The sequence below is a fragment of the Balaenoptera acutorostrata genome, chromosome 5 (genome assembly GCF_949987535.1).
Source record: "Balaenoptera acutorostrata chromosome 5, mBalAcu1.1, whole genome shotgun sequence".
NCBI lineage: Eukaryota > Metazoa > Chordata > Mammalia > Artiodactyla > Balaenopteridae > Balaenoptera > Balaenoptera acutorostrata.
Window position 1 is genome coordinate 81,732,110 of NC_080068.1, and position 22,122 is coordinate 81,754,231.

Here is a 22,122-nt window from a genome sequence, read left to right on the forward strand (position 1 = left end):
TCTGTTATCTGTATCTATGAGTTTGTTTTTGTTTTGGTTTGTTTGATCATTTTTTTGTATTTTAGATTCCACAGATGAGTGAAATCACATGGTATTTATCTTTCTCTGTCTGACTTATTTCACTTAGCATTGTACCGTAAAAGTCCAGCCATGTTATTGCACATTGCAAGATTTCATTCTTTCTATTGCTGAGTAGTATGCCATTGTGTATATATACCACATCTTCCTTATCCATTCATCCATCAGTGGACACTTAGGTTGTTTCCATAGCTTGGCTATTGTAAATAATACTGCAATGAAGATAGGGTGCATATATCTTTTCAAATTAGTATTTTTGTATTCTTTGGATAAATACCCAGAAGAGGAAGAGCTGAATCATATGGTAGTTGTATTTTTAATTTTTGAAGAATCTTCATACTGTTTTTCATAGTTGCTGGACCAATTTACATTCCCACCAATTTACATTCCCACCAACCCCAAAGTGTATAAGGGTTCCCTTTTCTCTACATCCTCTTCAATACTTGCTATTTCTTGTCTTTTTGATAATAGCTATTCTATACAAGAGGTTTGAGATGATATTTCATTTTGGTGCTGATTCTCATTTCCCTAATAACTAGTGATGTTGAATATCTTTTCATATGCCTATCAACCATCTGTATGTCTTCTTTGGAAAAGTGTCTATCTGGTTTCTCTGCCCACTGTCTAATTGAGTTGCTTCTGTTTTTGTTGTCATATTATATGCATTCTTTATATATTTTGGATATTAACCCCTTCTCAGATATATGATTTGTAAATATTTTTTCTCATTCAGTAGGTTCAACTTTTATTTGGATGATGATTTCATTCACTATGAAGAAGCATTTTACTTTGATGTAGTTGAATTTGTTTATTTTCATTTTTGTTTCCTGTGCCTTTGGAGTCAGATCTACAAAGACATTGCTAAGACCAATGTCAAAGAGGTTATGCCTATGTTTTCCTCTAGGATTTTCTTGGTCTTACATGCAAGCCTTTAATCCATTGTGAGTTAATTTTTATGCATTGTGTAAGATACTGGTCTAGTTTCAGTCTTTCGCATGTGAATGTCCAGTTTTCCCAACATGATTTATGGAGGAGACTATCCTTTCTTTGTAGTATGTTCTTGGCTCCAATGTCGTAATTTAATTGTCCGTATGTGTGGGTTTATTTCTGGCTTCTCAGTTCTGTTCCATTGATCTGTGTGTCTGTCCTTATACCAATACCGTACTGTTTTGATTACTATAGCCTTGTAATATAGTTTGAATCAAGGTGCTTGATCCCTCCAGCTTTGTTTTCATTCTCAGGATTGCTTTGGCTATTTGGGACCTTTTGTGTTTCCACACAAATTTTAAAATTATTAGTTCTAGGTCTGTGAAAAATGCCTTTGGAATTTTGATAGGGATTGCATTAAATCTGTAGATTGCTTTAGTTAGTATGAACATTTTGACTATTTTAATTCTTCTAATCCATGAGCACAGGGTATTTTTCCATTTATTTGTATCTTCTCCAATTTCTTTTATCAATGTCTTACAATTTTTAGTGTATAGGCCTTTCACCTCCTTGGTTAAACTTATTACTAGCTTTTTTTAATACAATTGTAAATGGGATTGTTTTCTTAAATTCTCTTTCTGATAGTTAATTATTAGTGTATAGAAATGACACAGATTTATTTATTTATTGATTTTGTATCCTGCAACTTTACTGAATTGATGAATTAGTTCCCACAGTTTTTGGTAGTGTCTTTAGGGTTTTCTGTATATATTATTATACCATCAGCAAATAGTGACAATTTTACTTTTTTAAAAATTTTGGATTCCTTTTACTTATTTTTCTTGTCTAACTACTGTAGATAGGACCTTTAGTACTAAATTAAATAAAAGTGGCAAGAGTGGGCATCCTTGTCATGTTCCTGATCTTAGTGTAAATGCTTTCAGCTTTTCACCATTGAGTATGATGTTTGCTGTAGGCTTGTCATGTATGGCATTTATTATGTTGAGGTAACTTTTCTCTATACCTGCTTTGTTGATAATTTTTATTATAAATGGATGTTGAATTTTGTCAAAAATTTTTTCTGCTTCTATTGAGATGATCATACGATTCTTATCCTTTATATTGTTAACGTGGTATAACACATTGAGTGATTTGGAGATGTTGAACTATCCTTGCATCCCTGGGATAAATCCCACTTGATCCTGGTGTATGATTCTTTTAATGTATTGTTGGATTCACTTTGCTAACATCTTGTTGAGGATTTTTGCATCTACGTTCATCAAGGATATTGGCCTGTAATTTTCTCTTTTTCGTGGCGTCCTTGTTTGGTTTTGGTATCAGGGTAATATTGGCTTCATAAAAAAATTTTGGAAGTGTTCCCTCCTTTTCAATATTTTGGAAGAGTTTGAGAAGGATAGATAGTAAATATTCTTTTGAATGTTTGTTAGAATTCATCCATGAAGCTGTCTGGTCCTGGACTTTTGTTTGCTGGGAAGTTTTTGATCATTGTTTCAATCTCCTAACAAGAAATCAGTCTATTCAGATTTTCTATTTCTTCATGACTGAGTCTTAGAAGATTTTTTTGTTTCTAGGAATTTATCCATTTCTTGTAGGTTGCCTAATTTGTTGGTATATAATTGTTTGTAGTAGTTTCTTATGATCTTTTTTATTTTTGTGGTATCAGTTGTAACTTCTCCTCTAGATGTAACATTTATAAATATATATGCAGACAGTATAGGAGCACCAAAATAAATAAAGCAAATATTAACTGACCTAAAGGGAGAAATTGACAACAATACAGTAATAATAAGGGACTTTAATATTCCACTTACATCAATGATAGATCATCCATACAGAAAACTAATAAGCAAACATCAACTTTAAACAACACATTAAACCAAATGAACCTAATAGATATATAGAGAGAAAGAACATTCCATCTAAAAGCAGCAGAATACACATTTTTCTCAACTGCATGTGGACCATTCTCCAAATAGGTCACGTGTTAGGTCACAAAATAAGTCTCCATAAATTCAAGGAGATTGTAATCCTGTCAAGCATCTTCTCCAAACAACAGTGACATGAAACTAGTAATCAACTACAAGAAGAAACTGAGAAAATCACAAAAATGTGGAGATTAATCAACATGCTACTGAATAAGCAATGAGTCATTAGGAATTCGAAGACAAAATCAAAAACTACATAGACAAATGAAAACAGAAACAGGACATACCAACATCTATGCTAAAGCAGTTCTAAGAGGAAAGTTCATGACGATACAGGCTTACTTCAAGAAACAAGAAAAATTGCAAATAAGCTAACTTTACACCTGAAAGAACTAGAAAAAGAAGAACAAAAAAGTCCAAATTTAATCGAGGAAGGAAATAATAAAGATTAGAGTGGAAATAAATGAAATAGAGTCTGAAAAGACAGTATAAATGATCAATGAAACTAAGAGTTGGTTCTTTGAAAAGATAAACAAAATTAACAAAACTTTAACTAGACTAACCAAAAAAAAAAAAAAAAAAAGAACTCAAATAAACAAAATCAGAAATGAAAGAGTAATTAACTCTTAAAACAAATGTGCAGGATTTGGTAAGTCTCACTGAAAATATTTTGATGTCATTTTCCTTGTCACCACATGATTTTTCTAAAATTGTTGTGTTCTGAAAGGTATTCAATGTTTTTATAAATGATTTTTTTCAGTTACTCAGAATCAGTTACAGAAAATGAATGACATTTTTTCAATAGTCATTAACAACATACTGTCAGGACCAGACCAACTTGAATTGTTCCTATTACAAAGTTGATATGGAAGAAAGTAGAAATCCTGACATGCATTCTATCACTCTTGTAGCTTATCCTTCCTTATCAACATTATTCCTATCTTTCCTTTCAACCATAAGTATCCATATGTATGCAATATTGAATTTGGTAGAGAATTATAGAGAATTAACAAAATACAGTAATTAGGGAAGTAAAATTACTCACCTTTGGCAATTTCAATGGTAATTTGCAAATTGGCAACTGATCATTGTTTTCATTAAGTACAAGAGATTGATCCAAGTTGTGGACTATCTTTTCTTTAGGTACTTTATGAACTACAATGGTACCCTTATAATGAGGGCAGCTATAGTTTCCAAATTCATCCACCTCTTTGATTTGGAGTTCCAGTCTAGGTTTCCTTTGTAAATGAAAAATAAGCTTGTAGTCTTTTCCATAATCCTTCCCATTGCCTAAATAGAAGTAAAATGCATTTGTTACTATTAATATATACCACTTTTTTTACTTATTTTTTAAAAATCCAAATAATCATTCATTTTAAAAAATTTGTCTTTTTTGTGTCAATACCTCTTGTCAAAACATAACCTAATAAAGCAGCACTAGGCTGAGACTGTATAAGTTACTAAAATGATTCTCATCTATACTTGGACCAGGTGCTCTCTAGCTGCTTCTAGATCTAATAATCTTTGATTTTCTTTTTCTTTTTTTATGCATTTGTGGGAGTCATCATCAATCTGATTTTCTTTTTCTATTCCATTTTGCTACAGCAAGAAACCATTGGAAATACTCTTCTCTTTCTCTACTTAGAAAATTATTTTTACTTTTTAAGAATGATATTTTTCCTTTCCCTTAACTATTCATATCACGTTGCACACTATCACGACCTCACAACAGACATTCTAGAACTGTGCTCTCCTATACGGTAGCCACTAGCAAAATGTGGCTTTTAAAATTAAAGTTAAAACTAATTAAGATCAAAATTTCAATTCCTTAGGCGCTCTAGCCACATTTCAAATGTTCAATAGCCACATCTGTCTAGTAGCTACCATATGGGAGAGTACATATATAAAACATTTTCACCATGCAGAAATACAGTGCTGTCCTAGAACTGCCAAATGGAATAGTTTCTAGATTTAATAGTTACTGAAAACCTGGTGAATTCTCCCCAAACAAGCATATGTAAAAGTCTTCTCAACTGTCCACTGAAAATAATGGAGCTTTAGTGAACATAACATTTCACTCTTCGGGGTTTTACCATGACAGTCAGGATATTTCACCTTCTCATTGAAACAGTAAAACAGACACTACGATATTCATAAAGCAAGTGTGCATTACCCTTAGCAAAATTTAAAAGTAAGCTGTAATGTAGTGGTTATAATATGTTTCTGACATAAAGATCTAGATCCATGTTCAGCCTCTAATATTTACCTACGCCGTAATATTTATCCAGTTCTTGCACATCTCTGAACTTCTTGGAGCCTTAACTTCCTTACCTTTAAAACAAGAAATAAAAACTTACCTCCTAGGATTGTTCTGGGAATGAAATGAGGTAGTATGGATAGAATGATTGGCACAGGGCCTGGCACATAATAAAGGCTCAGTAAATAATAGCAATGACAGCAAATGAGAAGAACGAAGAAGCATTCTTACATTGTTTTGAATTTGTATGACAAAAAACAACCCACTTAAATTTTTTAAAGAACGGTCAATATGAAGCTTTTATATCTAAGTTGTAACTTTCTGCTGCTCTCAGAGGCCTGAAAGTTGACTGCCCAGAGCTTTCTCTTTCTCTCTCTTTCTCTCATGGGAACCTTTCCCTCTTGCATTCTGTGAGAGATGTAGATGACACTAATGCTTTTCTCCTTGTTGTGACTGCTAGAGGTCATTTTGGTGAATTTCTAAAGCACAATTAAATCTAGAATTAGAAAAACTCCAGGTTATGGAAGGTATAGGAGTATGTCCCTTTGCATAAGTCTACATTTTAGAGGCAACCTGGCTCCTTGAACAAAACAGATTCCTAGGACATCCTAGGACAGGCATGACTAGCCAGGGTTTGCTTTAAAAGTTTCATTCTGGTAAGAAAGAAAAAGAAAGGGAAAAAGAAAAAAAAGATAAATTATTTGGAGTCACTGAAATGTCATCTAGTAAATAGTAAATAAGAGTTTCTAGATCACTGTGGGAACACTTAGCAAACTTCTACTTCCATGCCACTAGAGTACTACCAAGAAAAATGTTGCTACTTTTGTCCCAACAGAATATAATTTAGTAAATTTCTCCTTCCACCCCTTGAACGATACTCCCTGCCAGGTATACAATTACTCATAAGCGATAATGTATATAAGTATATAAAGATTGGAGGATGAGGCGTAGTCACATTGGTTCTACCTATTTCTAAAACTTATCTACCTCGTATTGCCAGTTAATTTTAAAAAATAAAGATTTGTAATGTATATCTCTAAGAATCACATTTATATATGAAATAAGGATGAAATTATTGAGGATCTCTAGTAATAAATAGCATGATCTTAGTGTTATCATAGAAAGTATTATGTAGACTTAAGTTGGAGTTTCACTGTTGCTAAGATGTAACACTATATTTTGAAGACCCTTTGTCACAGAAAAAAACAGAACCAAAAAAAGAACAAATAGCACAAAGAAATTGCATTATTTTATTTTTTTCTCCCACTCTGGCATATTTAGAGAAGTAAAACCAAAAGTCATTCATTACATACCAAAATTATGAAAGCAATCATTAGTTGACATTTTGAGAACCTCTTTCTCGTCAACATACTATGTACATAGTTCCTAGTAGGGATAGTAGGATAGGAGCTATACAATAAATATTTGCCATTTAAAGAACTAAAGAATTTATTTATTTATTTATTTATTTATTTATTCATTTATTTATTTATATTTTGTGAGTTACTAGATATTTCTTATAGCAATGTATTTTCTTCTCAATAATGCGTATTGGAATATTTTTCATTGAAGACATAGGAAGTACAAACATAGACCTATATGCTTTTGCTTAGAAAAGTCACATGAAGAAGTGACATGCTACCAACACAGAGAACCAGAAGACTCTCATGAGAACCACTGGCTCAGGATATTTCTGTGTCCTAACACATCTCCACCAGTTCTAGGTACTTTCACCATAAGCATCTTTGCTGTAGACATCTTTGCCACAAGCCTTTTTTCCAGCACATTTTTGCTATATAACTATCTGGCCATAAGGCAATTTTGCGTAAAAGATAAAATAACTGGTTAACAGTTTGGTTTGACATATGCAACAAAAAAATCATGACAGATGATGATGTTTTACCCCAAGAATTGGTTTCTTATTTCGAAACACACTACACTGGGGGAGAAAGAGGCTGAGACTGAGAGCCTGGCAGGCCCAGGGTTGAAACCACATTTCCCATAGAACTTTGGAACATCTGTCAACAGACATGTGACAATATGCAAAGGACAAACAGTGTAGAAGGTTTTGCAATGCAACACAAAGCTCAGTTACAAATATGCATCCTAGTATGTGGAAACTGATACCTCTTTCAGTGAAGGATGTAGTTTTAGTGAATAAGAAAAAGTGCGATGCCAAACAGAAAGATGATAAACAAGTAAAAAAAAGTGTATAAAATACTATGAACAAAAGACTTGGAAGACAAGTGCTTAGGTACAACACACAAAATAAAATCAGTTATCTGTGCAGCATTGTCATGAATCTACACACATTTTAATTGTATTTAAATATTTTGTTTCACAGTAAAGTCTTTATAATTTTGTTATTCATTTTTTATGTTTCATTATGTGCTTTTAAATGTCCCTCTTTTATTTTTTGCCATTATACCTTTTATGGCAAAATTGCCTTATGGCTAATTAGTTATGCAGTAAAAATGCTTGCGGCAAAGATGCTTATGGCGAAAATACCAGAAACAATTTCTAATACCTTTGCCTCTAAGGCTCCATCATCCCTTGCTTGATTCATTGTAATGGCTCATTAACCTGTCTCCCTGATGCTACACTTGCCTTATACCATCTAATCTCAACACAGATATAATCTGACCCAGATCATGTGACACCCCTGTTGAAAATCCATCTTGGCTCCCCACTTCATTTAGAATAAAAGGAAAAGTCCTTGAAATGGCCTTCAAGGCATGACCAGTACCTACCTCATCTCCTCTAACTCTCCTCTCCCTCCCTCTCATCCAGCGATCCCAGCCTTCTTGCTCTGCCTGGGACAAATTCTCCTGAGATAGGATTATGGCTTGCTCTCTCTTATCTTCAAGTCTCTGCTGAAATGGCACTTTCTCTGACGAGTCTATTTAAAATTGCAAATCTGCCACTCTCTCTGAGGCTTTCTATTTCCTTTCCTTTATTCTTCTGTAAGGAACTTTCCACCTCATTAAGCTGTACATTTTATTATTTATTTGCTTCTTCTCTGTGTCTCTCCAGTAAAATATAATGTACATAAGGACAGGGAATCTTTGTTAAATGAGTGAAAGGAAGGTCATTCTAACATTCTAACATGTGTGTCTGGAAAACTATTTCTCTGGGCCAAAGGGCATTTGGGGCAACTTGGACACACACAGACCTCTTTGGGGCATTACTCGATGTTATGAGTGGTGCTAAGGTGTCATTATATAAAATTCTGCCCGTTTCCTAGCACTTTATGAATTTTCTGAGCACTGGGGCTTAGATGTGATGCAATAGAAAGCTTAAGTGCTGAATCAACAGCTCTAACCTAGAGAGAGAAAGCAGATTCTAGCTGTGTCCAGAAGAATGCCAAAGGCCAATATAAAAACCAAAGGAACACCTATCTTATTTTCTCTTAGAAGTAGAAATTATCTCCATGTCCCAAGGTCCTCAGTCAAAAGAATCATCTGTATTCTATATAAGGAATATAGAGATTTTGATATTTCTCAGAGGGCAGTCATCTAAATTTATTAATTAAAGTTTTAAATACTTTTAATCACATAATACTGTAATGTTAAGTTTGTTCCAAAGCTTTTGACTTCATTCTTCAAACAAATACTTCTAGCTTTTAGACACCTCCCTAAAATAAAGCAGGCCCACCAATAAAACAGGCCCTCCTTTCATGGCACTGTAATCAGAGACACTGACATTGATCAAACAATTAAAAAATAAATAGAAGATTATATCTATGACCATGTCCACTAAGAGAATTACATAAGGATCTGAATAAGTAAAATAAGAACAGATGTAATCAGGAAAGATAGGAGAAGCTTCTCCAAACGTGATCATTATAAGTGAGACAGGAAAATACAGTAGGAGATGACTGGGGAAGAGGGTGGGGATGGATTGAGGGGAGGACCTCTGGGCAGACAACCTCTGGCAGTTTGTATCTGAGATTTACAGAGGCTACCACAGGCCCTGATGGAAGGATGAGGTATCAGTTCTTTACTGAGGGTCTTGCTCCTCTTAGATGGAGAAAATCCAGTGAAGCTCCAGATCTGGCCATAAGTCTCTAGAAAAGGCAAAGGAGAAAGGATCCTGGCATCCTGACTGACTCATTTTCTTTGAGTGAAGAGGAGTTCTTCTTCATTCCTATATGGAGGGACCGCACACATGCTGCCTGTCTCCAGGCACTCTTATTTTAGCGTATACTCCCTATTCCCCATTATAGGCAATAGTACACTCAACCGTTGCCTATGAGAAGCACAGTAACTCTGTCCTGTTTGGAGCAGGAGGTAAACACAGCTGCTGTCCCAAGTACTACAGGAAGTCAGTTGCATCACTAGTTTGGGTGGGACACTTCCAGGTTTTGACTCTCTTCTTAGAGGGATTATCCTAGCGTAGTTTCTACTCCAGAAGCCAAGTAGGAAGGGATATCTTCCACCCTTCCTTCCTCTCCTCCTCTCCTTTCCCTTCCCCTTTTTCTGACATTCTGTCACTCACTCCATAGGTCCCATCAGCTGGCTCAGATGGCTGAGACTCTGCATGTGAAAGTGGAAGACATACTTCAAATTGGGACACTTTGAATCTCACTTATTTCTGAGATACCAAAAGAAAAGGTCAGCTTCAGCTTTAAGCCACATCGTTTTTGAAGCCACAGAGAGCAAAGAGCCAGTGGAGCTTAGAGTAATTTCCAGAATTAGAGAGAAAATAGGCACCATTTAAAAATCAATGAGATCTATATTAATTTATAAGTAAACAGAGACTCTTACTTCAAGTCAAGTCTATCACAGGACTCCTGGGCCAGAAATTCCCACAAAACCCATTCCTGAATTTCCCCCACACCTCATCTTTACATGCACACTGTTCGATATTATTCTGCCTCAAGGAAAGGAGTTAGAAAGGAGAAAGGGTTGAATCAATACAAAAGAAATGGCTGTGATGGCAACTCCCCCAAAGCTCTTTTTCTCTCTTCTCTCACACAGTTGTTTTCTCTCTGTGTTCTTCTTTTTCTTCCTTTTCTCTTTCTCTCCTTTTATGTCTTCTGTCTCACCCATTCCCTCACTTCTCCCACATCTCCTGCCACCTTTCATAGTCACTCACCCTGTTTGTCTTCCTCAGCATCATCATGTATTCATTCATTCACTACATATTTATTGAAAGCCCTTGATATACCAGGCACTATTCTAGGCTCAAGGGTACACAGCAAGAAAGACACAGTCACTGCCCTAATGGAATTTACATTCCAGTGAAGAACATAAATATAGGAATGAAAAGTATATAAACAAATAAATAAGTAAAGTAATTTCAAGTTGTGGTAAGATTTATAATGGAAATAAAAGATCACTAGATAAATATAAAGATAAGAGGTAAGCAGGGTATGTCATCTGGATCTGAGGTTCTTAACCACTTTTGTGCCATGGTCCCTTTTTGACTTTGGTGAAGCTTATTGATTCCTTCCCAGCGTAGTCTTTTAAATATATAAAATAGAATAACTGGAATTATAAATAAGGCAGTTATGCTGGAATATAGTCTATCCACACATCTCTTGGGAGTCCACTGACCCCACGTTAGATTCTCTGTAGGACAACATAGAGTTTGGGTATTATTTAAAGTGGAATAGGAGGTAATTACAAAGTTTTAATCAGGGGAGTAATAAAGTATGACTTATATTTTTAAAAGATCACTGTTATTACTCTATGGAAATATTGATACATTCCATTTCACATGGCTAATAGTGAAAACAGAGGAATATTTAGGAGGCAACAACACTGGTGTAGGAAAGAGATGATCCTAGCTTGAACTCAGCTATACAAATTATGGAGAAGACTATTTCTAAAAGTGTCACTTAGGATCTGCCCATTAAGGAATGTGCATGCCCTAAAAAGAGAAGAAACAGACTGGAAAGAAAGAAGTAAATAAGTCCTTTTTCTCTTCCTACTTTTCCAAAGCTTCCTCTCAGTTCTTTGAAGATTTCCTTAGTAAAACATGTTTAGTGGACTCCTTCTGAAGCTTGCGGCTGATAGCCCATAGCATATGCAAAAAGATTTCTTGAGGGCTTCCCTGGTGGCGCAGTGGTTGAGAATCCGCCTGCCAATGCAGGGGACACGGGTTCGAGCCCTGGTCTGGGAGGATCCCACATGCCACGGAGCAACTAGGCCCGTGAGCCACAATTACTGAGCCTGCGCATCTGGAGCCTGTGCTCCACAACAAGAGAGGCCACGATAGTGAGAGGCCCGTGCACTGCGATGAAGAGTGGCCCCCGCTTGCCACAACTAGAGAAAGCCCTCGCACAGAAACGAAGACCCAACACAGCCATAAATAAATAAATAAATAAATAAATAAATAAATAAATAAATAAATACTTTAAAAAAAAAACTATTAAAAAAAAAGATTTCTTGATACTTACTTGAAGCAAATATGTTTCCAGTAAACCTTAAAAGGAGTTGTTCTCCTTCTTTCACTTGGAAATGGCGAGATGGCTCTGGAGGACCACTACACGCTTCCAAGTGCAAGTTCCTAAGCACCTGATGTAAATCTTTAGAAGGCACCACTAAAATAATGATTCTATGTGGGTTGTCTTTCTGGTGATAAAGTACAATGCAAACAGTGGTGCTGAGCATGGCTTCCTCCAAAGACTTCACAAAAGAAACCAAATAGCTATTGTCCACAATGGAAGACAGTTGAAGCACTATAAACCTGCATGGAAGAAAGAAGGAGTAACCTGAGGGAAAGAGCCAGTTTCAAAAATATCAAGAATAACTAATAACACCCCCCAAAAGCCATTATTAACCAAACCTCCTTTAAAAATCAAGCATTCTGATGACTAATTGATTAAATTCATAAATGACTTGAATGAAACTCTTGGCAGTCAGGAAACCAGCTTAAACAAATCAAGTTCTAAAACAGATGCCCATAAACAAAGAAGTCATCCAGCCCCAGCTTAGCTCTAAATATGGCAGCATATTTTAAATTATATTTTAACTAGCATTACCAAAGAATATTACTTCAAAAAGAGAAAGATGATTGAGATAATCTGTTTACTATCAATAGGACAAAAAATATATATCATTATTAAGTGGGGATTGAAATATTCATCTCTGTCACTGTGTGATAAGAGTTGTTATGGTGGACGCTGTATGGGTTGAATTGCGTCCCCTTCACCCAAGTCCTGTGTTGGAGGCCAAATCCCCAGCACCTCGGAATGCAACCTTATTTGAAGATATGGTCTTTACAGAGGTAATCAAATCAGTGTGAGGTCATTAGAGTACACCCTAATCCAGTATGACTGGTGTCATAAAAAAGAAATTTGCACACAAATACGCAGAGAGAATGCCATGTGAACACGAAATGAGCCATCTATAAGCCAAGGAAAGAGGCCTGGGACAGATCCCTCAGAGTCCTCAGAAGGAATAAACCTTGCTAACACCCTGATTTTGGACTTCTAGCATCCAGAAATGTGAGACAATACATTTCTGTTGTTTAAGCCACCGAGTTTGTAATACTTCATGATGGCAGCCTAGCAAACTAATTCAAATCCCTCTTCCTGGTCTGGCCCACCCGTTGCCCAACTGTTCTCCAGAAAATTGCTCTACAAGAGCCCCCTCCCCCAGAACAGCCCCACATCCACAGACAAAGACTAACTGATGCAAGAGTGTAAAGCCAGCCTCCTTGGTACTCACACTTCAGAGCTCCCCTGAGGTATCAGGCTGAGGTAAAACTTCAGCTCAAGCCATAGTTTCTCCCACTTCTTCCCTTACCCTCCCTGCTTTCTTTCATCACTCTACAGGAGTCCCCTGGGAGCCCTCTTTCAAAGAATCACTTGCATTCTCATCTTAGACTCTTTTTCTAGGGAACTGACCCAAGACAATTATAGATGTAAGCTCTTCCTTTATGAGATAAAGGCTATCTTTGGACATGTGATTGCCCTCTCTTTATGAGTGTCTACTTCTCAGGAACCTTAACATGTCTAACTCTTCTCATAATGAGCTGTCTAGAAAACATGGAAATGAGAAAGCAAAATGAGGACACTGGAATAACAAATTCAGTTTATATATACATAGGAGATAAGCATGATATGAATGGTTAATTACTATCTCCATGGAATTTCAGAAATGAAGGTGCTATTTTAAAACTATTTTGGAGTTAGAAGAAAGCTGTAAAAATAAATTTAAGTTAAGAGTGGTTTCCAACAACACCTATTAAACTATCATGAATGAAATTACAGATAGCGTATTCTTGTCAGGCCTAGTTTGCATTTTAAGCACACCCTAAAGGACTATTCATATTTCTATTTGAGGAATAAAAAGTCTAATCCTATGATTCTACTTCTGTAAACATCAATTATGAACCATCAGGATATAATATCATCAATAGTTACTGTTTACTGTTGTATTACCTCTCTAAATGTTCACACAATTCAAATGATATCAAGCCACTTTGCACGGTTCTCACCACGACACCATCAAGCACAAACCAACCACTGTCTCGGCTTCTGAATCCCAATAATTTCAAAGATTCACAAGCATTGTTCCCAGGTTTTCTTATGGAAGTGCTTTTTGTCCTATATCCGGAAGCAGAAGAGAAATTGGTAAAATTTGTGAAGCATAAATCATATTTAATGCATTCATTATTTCATTAAGTGAATAATCAAATAACAATTCATTAAGTATATGGTATGTGCCAGTAATTATGCTGTGCACCAGGAACACAAAGATAAGATATATATTGCCCTTGCTCGACAGAAGCTCACAGTGTTACAGTATTAAACAATCACAGGACAAGGTGATCTGTGTGGTAATGAAGAGAATGTACAGAGTGGTTTAACAGCAGAAGGAAGGTGTTCAGGAAAGCTTGCAAAGTGAAAATGCTAGTATTGAAGATGAGCTTTGGAGAATGAGAAACATTTTACTACTGGCAAAAGAGTTAAGGGAATATCCCAAGTCAATAAATTCACTGATGTAAACTGATGCTTTAGGATAGCCAAGTCTCGTGGTACAGCAACCATAGACTCTGGAGCAATACTGCCTACTTCCAAATTCTGAGTGGCTCTGCCTCTTATTAACTGTATGACCATGAACAAGTTATTTACCTCCCTATATTTCAGTCTTCTTCTCTATAATATGAGTATAATAATACCATCCACCTCATAGGATTAAATGAGTTAAAATTTGTAAAGCACTTAAAATTGTAGTAAGGATAAATGATATTGATATTCTCATCCTAATTCCTACAGCAGACATGGCTAATTAGCTTACTTGTACAATTCTCCTTGCTAACCTGCCCCACCCCAAAGCCTTAAAAGAGGCGGCTGTATATACTATGTGATACTTTCCCCCAACCAGAGCTGATTTCGCTAACAGTAGATCAACTTCTAACACCCAGCCAATTTGATTTCTTTCTTTGAAATTTGACTAAGAAAAAGGCCCAGAGATTGTAACTTATTGTCCTTTGGCTGTAGTGCCCTGGGCTATGAATATGAATAAGCAGAGAGATTATTAAGAAAGGAAAAACAGAGCAGATGCTAAGAGAGAAAAGGAAAAAAACCAAGGTGAAAGAATTAGGGTAGTTTTAGAGATGGAAAAAGAGTTTAGAGAAAGCAGAGAGTACCTATTGTAGCCTTACAATAAACTCTTCTTAAATTCACTTAAATGGGTATCTGTTCCTCAAAGCTACAGAAAGAAAAATACTTGATACTGAATATCTTGCTGGAAAAAGGAAAACAAAACCTGGTCTAATGCTGCTAAAACCCACAAGGGGGACAGAACCATTCTAGCTAGGTACTAAAGAATGAAGATGTAAGTGTGAATCCCACATCTTTATTTGTGAATAGGATTAGTTACGGGTTTAAAACCATTTTAGTTTCACAGGTTGAGCTGTCCTATAAATCATAAATTAGGAACTGAACTAGATTTAAAATGTCTACTTTGATAACTTTAGACTGTGTTGATCAACCATATTAAAATCAAGAAGATAGGGGAAAATATAACAGTTTTTCGCTTTTGGTTTATAACCACAAATACGGTAAAATTTTTAACACTTGGAAGTTAATAATCTATTAACACAGGAAGATATACTCATACTGAATCCAGAACTTTGGTCATTTACTAGAAATTGACTTAATTATGTGTAATAATTTTTTTTTTTTGATAATAACTCCTACTTTTTTCCTAATAATAGTCTGTTTTCTGTGAAAACCTACATGTTTTCAGCTGCGGTGGGGCTGACCCTACTCCCAGGTCTAGGTGGGTGTATGACCTGAGCCAATTCGTACATTTGGCATTCATCAGTGCTGTTTTCAAATTACCCAATTTCCCCCTACCATTCTGAGCACATGATAGAGTTTCACTTCCTTGTCCCCTATGGTTGAGTGGGGCCATGTGACTTGTTCTCGTTAATGAATAGTGAACAATGTCATTTTGTCATTTCCAGGCTAAGCATTTAATTACTAGTGTGGGTCTATCCAAAGGTCTTTCTTCTGCCAACCTGACAGCAACCAAACAGTGGTTGCCCTTCAGCTTAAGTCTAGGAGTGAGACGACCAAGCCTGTCTTTGATGAATCAGGTTTGTGTTACCATGCCATAAACTAGGCTAGCCTGCCTTGTACAGCACATCTTCCTTTTGGTTTTAGTGATCTGTACAGTGATGGGTTTGTGACAGATTTGGAGTAAGAATAAGAGCCAGGACTTTTATGTATACTCATGGGGAAAAGAAGTTTCCTCTTTTCTACTGAACTTGGAGTTTTGAAGACATAGCAATATTACCAGCATGAGGAATAAGCACGTTGGAGGATGGAAGTGGCACAGAGGAAGCAGAAAGAGAAGAGAGACTGGGTTTTTCCTGGTCCAAGAGAAATATTACAATAAAAATATCCCCAGATTTGTAATTTATGTGGACCAAAGAATTCCTTTTTTCTTAAGAACTTTGGGTTTGTTTTTCTGTCGCTTAAAATCAAAAAAGTTCTTAATCATATTAAGGTCAAATTTAAACTATTTTTTTTACAGTTGAGATATAATTGACATGTAACTTTGTGCAAGTTTAATATGTACAATGTGATGGTTTGATACTTGTATATACAATGTGATGATTTGATACTTGTATATATTGAAAATTATTACCACAGTTAGGTTAGTTAGCACATCTATCACTTAAAATTTAGACTTTAATATGATAATAGATACAACACATATTGAAATTAAAAAATTTAGTGACATCCTTATTTATCCCAGCTGTTCTTAATAGCACTGCAACTAAACACCTTTTTTTTAATACATACTATTAGCAAACTTTGACAACTAGTATTGCCAGGTAGTGAATAGCCCTTGATTATACTCCACAAAAGATGACATTTTGATGTACTAATAGTTCCGTAAAACATAATCAACCTTTATTAAATCAACTTGTTTATTCAAGAATAACTGACTTTGCTATTTCTTGAGTTCAAGGCTCTTTCAATGTCCAAAATTCCAGGCATTAAGGGAATTATGATTGGCCCATTTGGGGTCAAATATTCAAATATAATGAACAGGGACATTGAAGAACATGGAAGCTCCTTTAGATCCACTAGGATAGAAAATATAATTTCCAGAATTTCTGGTATAATTATCCAGAAATAAAATAGCAGGATAAACAAACCAGCAAGTGTCTTCCCCAGGCTGCCTTTTTCAAGTCTAAGAGTGTCCTGATGCATCATTCCCAGGTACAGGCCATAGTGCCACACAATTAAGATTTTTCCCTGAGATAAAAAAGATTGTTCCAAGGTACCTCAATATTTTGTCTCTGCAAGTAGAAATAGACATTACAGGGAACTTTTCAAGGATAGTTTCTTTTCTTGTTTTTTAGACTATATATTTTTAAAATTTTTATTGGAGTATAGTTGCTTTACAAAGTTGTGTTAGTTTCTACTGTACATACAGCAAAGTGAATCAGCTGTATGTATACATATATCCCCTCTTTTTTGGATTTCTTTCCCATTTAGGTCACCACAGAGCATTCAGTAGAGTTCCCTGTGCTATAGAGTAGGCTCTCATTAGTTATCTATTTTATACATGGTATCAGTAGTGTATACATGTCAATCCAAATCTCCCAATTCATCCCACACCCCCTTCCCCCTTGGTATCCATACATTTGTGCTCTACATCTGTGTCTCTATTTCTGCTTTGTAAATAGGATCTCTGTACCTTCCTCTCAATTTTGCTATGAACCTAAAACTGACTAAAAATATAGTCTAAACCACTAATCCATCTCACTGATGACATATGATGTGGATCATCTTTTCAAATGCTTATCTGCCAACTGTACATCTTCTTTGGTGAGGTATCTGTTAAGGTTTTGGGCCTATTTTTTTTTTTATTTTTTTTTTATTTAATTTATTTTATTTATGGCTGTGTTGGGTCTTCGTTTCTGTGCGAGGGCTTTCTCCAGTTGTGGCAAGCGGGGGCCACTCTTCATCGCGGTGCGCGGGCCTCTCGCTATCGCGGCCTCTCTTGTTGCGGAGCACAGGCTCCAGACGCGCAGGCTCAGCAATTGTGGCTCACGGGCCCAGCTGCTCCGCGGCATGTGGGATCTCCCCAGACCAGGGCTCGAACCCGTGTCCCCTGCATTGGCAGGCGGATTCTCAACCACTGCGCCACCAGGGAAGCCCTTTGGCCTATTTTTGAATCAGGTCTTTGTTTTTTTATTGTCAAGTCTTAGGAGTTCTTTGTAAATTTTGGATAAACGTCCTTTATCAGATATGTCTTTTGCAAATATTTTCTCCCAGTTTGTGGCTCACCTTCTCATTCTCTTGACATTGTCTTTCCCAGAGCAGAAGTTTCTAATTTTATGAAGTCCAGCATATCAATTATTTCTTTCATGGACTATGCCTTTGATGTTGTATCTAAAAAGTCATTGCCATACCCAAGATCATTTAGATTTTCACCTATGTTATCTTCTAGGAGTTTTATAGTTTTCAGTTTTACATTTATGTCTACATTCTACTTTGAGTTAACTTTTGTGAAGGGTATAAGATTTGTGTATAGATTCTTTTTTTTTTTTTTTTGCATGTGGATGTTCACTTGTTCCACTGTCTTTGCTCCATTGTATTGCCTTTTTTTTTTTCAAACACCTTTATTGAAGTATAATTGCCCCACAATAGTGTGTTAGCTTCCGCTCTACAACAAAGTGAATCAGCTACACATATACAATACGTTCCCATCTCTCTTCCCTCTTGCATCTCCCCCCCTCCCACCCTCCCCATCCCACCCCCCTAGGGGGCCACAAAGCACCGAGCTGATCTCCCCGTGCCATGCGGCTGCCCCCCACCAGCCATCCATTTTACATTTGGTAGTGTATATATGTCCATGACACTCTCTTACCCTGTCACATCTCACCCCACCCCCTCCCCATATCCTCAAGTCCATTCTCTAGTAGGTCTGTGTCTTTATTCCCGTCTTGCCACTAGGTTCTTCATGGCCTTTTTTTTTTTTTCCCTTAGATTCCATATATATGTGTTAGCATACTGTATTTGTTTTTCTCTTTCTGACTTACTTCACTCTGTATGACAGACTCTAACTCCATCCACCTCATTACAAATACCTCCATTTCATTTCTTTTTATGGCTGAGTAATATTCCATTGTATATATGTGCCACATCTTCTTTATCCATTCATCTGTCGATGGACATTTAGGTTGCTTCCATGTCCTGGCTATTGTAAATAGAGCTGCAATGAACATTTTGGTACATGACTCTTTTTGACCTATGGTTTTCTCAGGGTATATGCCCAGTAGTGGGATTGCTGGGTTGTATGGTAGTTCTATTTGTAGTTTTTTAAGGAACCTCCATACTGTTCTCCATAGTGGCTGTATCAATTTACATTCCCACCAACAGTGCAAGAGTGTTCCCTTTCCTCCACACCCTCTCCAGCATTTATTGTTTCTAGATTTTTTGATGATGGCCATTCTGACCGGTGTGAGATGATATCTCATTGTAGTTTTGATTTGCATTTCTCTAATGATTAATGATGTTGAGCATTCTTTCATGTGTCTGTAGGCCATCTGCATATCTTCTTTGGAGAAATGTCTATTTAGATCTTCTGCCCATTTTTGGATTGGGTTGTTCGTTTTTTTGTTATTGAGCTGCATGAGCTGCTTGTAAATCTTGGAGATTAATCCTTTGTCAGTTGCTTCATTTGCAAATATTTTCTCCCATTCTGAGGGTTGTCTTTTGGTCTTGTTTATGGTTTCCTTTGCTGTGCAAAAGCTTTTAAGTTTCATTAGGTCCCATTTGTTTATTTGTGTTCTTATTTCCATTTCTCTGGGAGCTGGGTCAAAAAGAATCTTGCTGTGATGTATGTCATAGAGTGTTCTGCCTATGTTTTCCTCTAAGAGTTTGATAGTGTCTGCCCTTACACTTAGGTCTTTAATCCATTTTGAGTTTATTTTTGTGCATGGTGTCAGGGAGTGTTCTAATTTCATACTTTTACATGTTCCTGTCCAATTTTCCCAGCACCACTTATTGAAGAGGCTGTCTTTTCTCCACTGTATATGCTTGCCTCCTTTATCAAAGATAAGTTGACCATATGTGTGTGGGTTTATCTCTGGGCTTTCTATCCTGTTCCATTGATCTATATTTCTGTTTTTGTGCCAATACCAAACTGTCTTGATTACTGAAGCTTTGTAATATAGTCTGAAGTCAGGGAGCCTGATTCCCCCAGCTCCATTTTTCGTTCTCAAGATTGCTTTGGCTATTCGGGGTCTTTTGTGTTTCCATACAAATTGTGAAATTTTTTGTTCTAGTTCTGTGAAAAATGCCAGTGGTAGTTTGATAGGGATTGCATTGAATCTGTAGATTGCTTTGGGTAGTAGAGTCATTTTCACAATGTTGATTCTTCCAATCCAGGAACATGGTATATCTCTCCATCTATTTGTATCATCTTTAATTTCTTTCATCAGTATCTTATAATTTTCTGCATACAGGTCTTTTGTCTCCTTAGGTAGGTTTATTCCTAGATATTTTATTCTTTGTATTGCCTTTTCTCCTTTGTCAAAGATCAGTTGACTATATTTATGTGGATCTATTTATGGACTCTTTATTCTGTTCCATTGATCTATGTGTCTATTCTTTTGTCATCAATACCACACTGTCTTGATTACCATAGCTTTATAGTAAGTCTTGAAGCCAGGTAGTGTCAGTCCTCCAATGTGGTCTTCTCCTTCAATATTCTGTTGGCTATTCTGAGTAATAGTTTCTTTTTGATTTGGAAATTAAATTAAATTCTTCCTCACTTGGCTTTCCAATCCACAGGTAACATTATACATTCTTAAGTACAAAAGTATATAATAAATTAAAAATATTTCTAGTATACTACCTCCAAATTTAATAAATATGAAAAATCATATTTGCTCAGTAAGCACTTACCTCAAAATTTTGCTGAAATCATTTCATTCTATTAAATGAGATTAACCTGTGTTGACAACATAGTACTGGCTGATCAGTACAAAGACAAATATGGTGTGTGTGGTTTTACTTTTTATAAAATTACCATTTCTTAATGTAAAACATGGTGATTATAGTTGATAACACTGTTATATAGTTGAAATTTGCTAAGAGAAGAGAGTAGAATTTAAATGTTCTCACCAAAAATTTTTTAAAAAGATTAATATGTGAGGTGATGAATGTGTAAATTAGCTAGATGGGAGGAATCTTGGCAGTGTATCCATATATAAAATCTCCATGATGTATGCTTTAAATATCTTACAATTTTCTTTGTTAATTATACCTCAGTAAAACTAAAAACTAAATAATTAAAATGACTTTTTTAGGTGGAATCTTTTAAATATTATAAATTAAATATACAAGACACAAGATTATAAATAACAAATTGACACTAAGTAATCTAAGTTCTCTATCTCCCTAAGGCTAAACAACTAAATCCTGATAAATATGCTTTCTAATTTTTTTTTTTTTTTTTGGCTTGCAATAAGCAGGAGGAATCTTAAGGGAATGTCTCAAATTCCCCTCCAAAACATCTGTGAAGCCAGGGTCGAATATCAGGGGGCAAACAGCCAGGAATTATGGGATTACTATGAGGACAAATTCCTTTCCAATAACTTAGATACAGGAGAATAAAACTGTAAGTGATAATCAAGTGAGCAAAACAAGGAGCTGTGATCCTTGAGATCCTCTCCATAAAAGGTGAACTTGAGAACTTGACCAAGACTCTCAAAGAGGTTGAAGTAGTCCCGGGTAAGTAGCACCTGGTTCTCAGCATAGACAAATAAATAGCATCTGGAGGAAAGCAGCTCCATTTACACCTGCAGAAATCTCATATATACATAATCACAAACAAAAGTCCCCAAACATATAAAGAGATAAATACCATGAATGACAGCCAGCAGAAGTAACAGGCAACACCCTCAAAAACTGCAGGTATCAGAATTAGTAGTTACAGAATGAAAAAACAACTATATATGAAAAGTTTAATAAGATAAAGGACAGTATCATAAAAATAAGCAGTCAGCAAGAGACTATCGAGAATGATGAGGGAAATCTGAATATGAGCTAAATAGAACCTTAAGATATAAAAAATATAATTGCTGAAAACAAAAAGTCAATGATAGATTAAAAGTACATTTTAAAGTATACAATATTTGTGGCAATTGAACTGAAATGTGAAAAAATTACACAGAATATAGTATACAGAGACAGGAATATGGAAAATGTTAAAAAGAAGAAAAGAAATATGGAATTTAGAAAGATATGGCCTAATATACATCTCATTGGAAATCCAGAAGAATGGAGTACATAAAATGGAGGTGAGGCAATATTTGATTAGAAAACATATAAGAATTTTTCAGAAATGTGAAAATGCTGTATGATAGCACTTATTTGTGGAATCTAAAAAAAAAAAAAAAACAAACTAGTGAATAAAACAAAAAAGA

General features: G+C 35.7%; 1 protein-coding gene across 1 annotated transcript in view; it reads right to left on the bottom strand.

Moving 5' to 3' along the window:
- DTHD1 (death domain containing 1) overlaps positions 1–22,122 on the bottom strand; it is a 74,568-nt gene that overhangs the window by 32,579 nt on the left and 19,867 nt on the right. The window contains exons 6-8 of the mRNA XM_007178835.3: positions 13,601–13,765; positions 11,612–11,901; positions 3,997–4,241 (exon numbers count right to left, since the gene is read on the bottom strand). Of these exons, the coding sequence (XP_007178897.3) occupies positions 3,997–4,241; positions 11,612–11,901; positions 13,601–13,765 (700 nt within the window). The remainder of the gene's footprint in view (positions 1–3,996; positions 4,242–11,611; positions 11,902–13,600; positions 13,766–22,122) is intronic.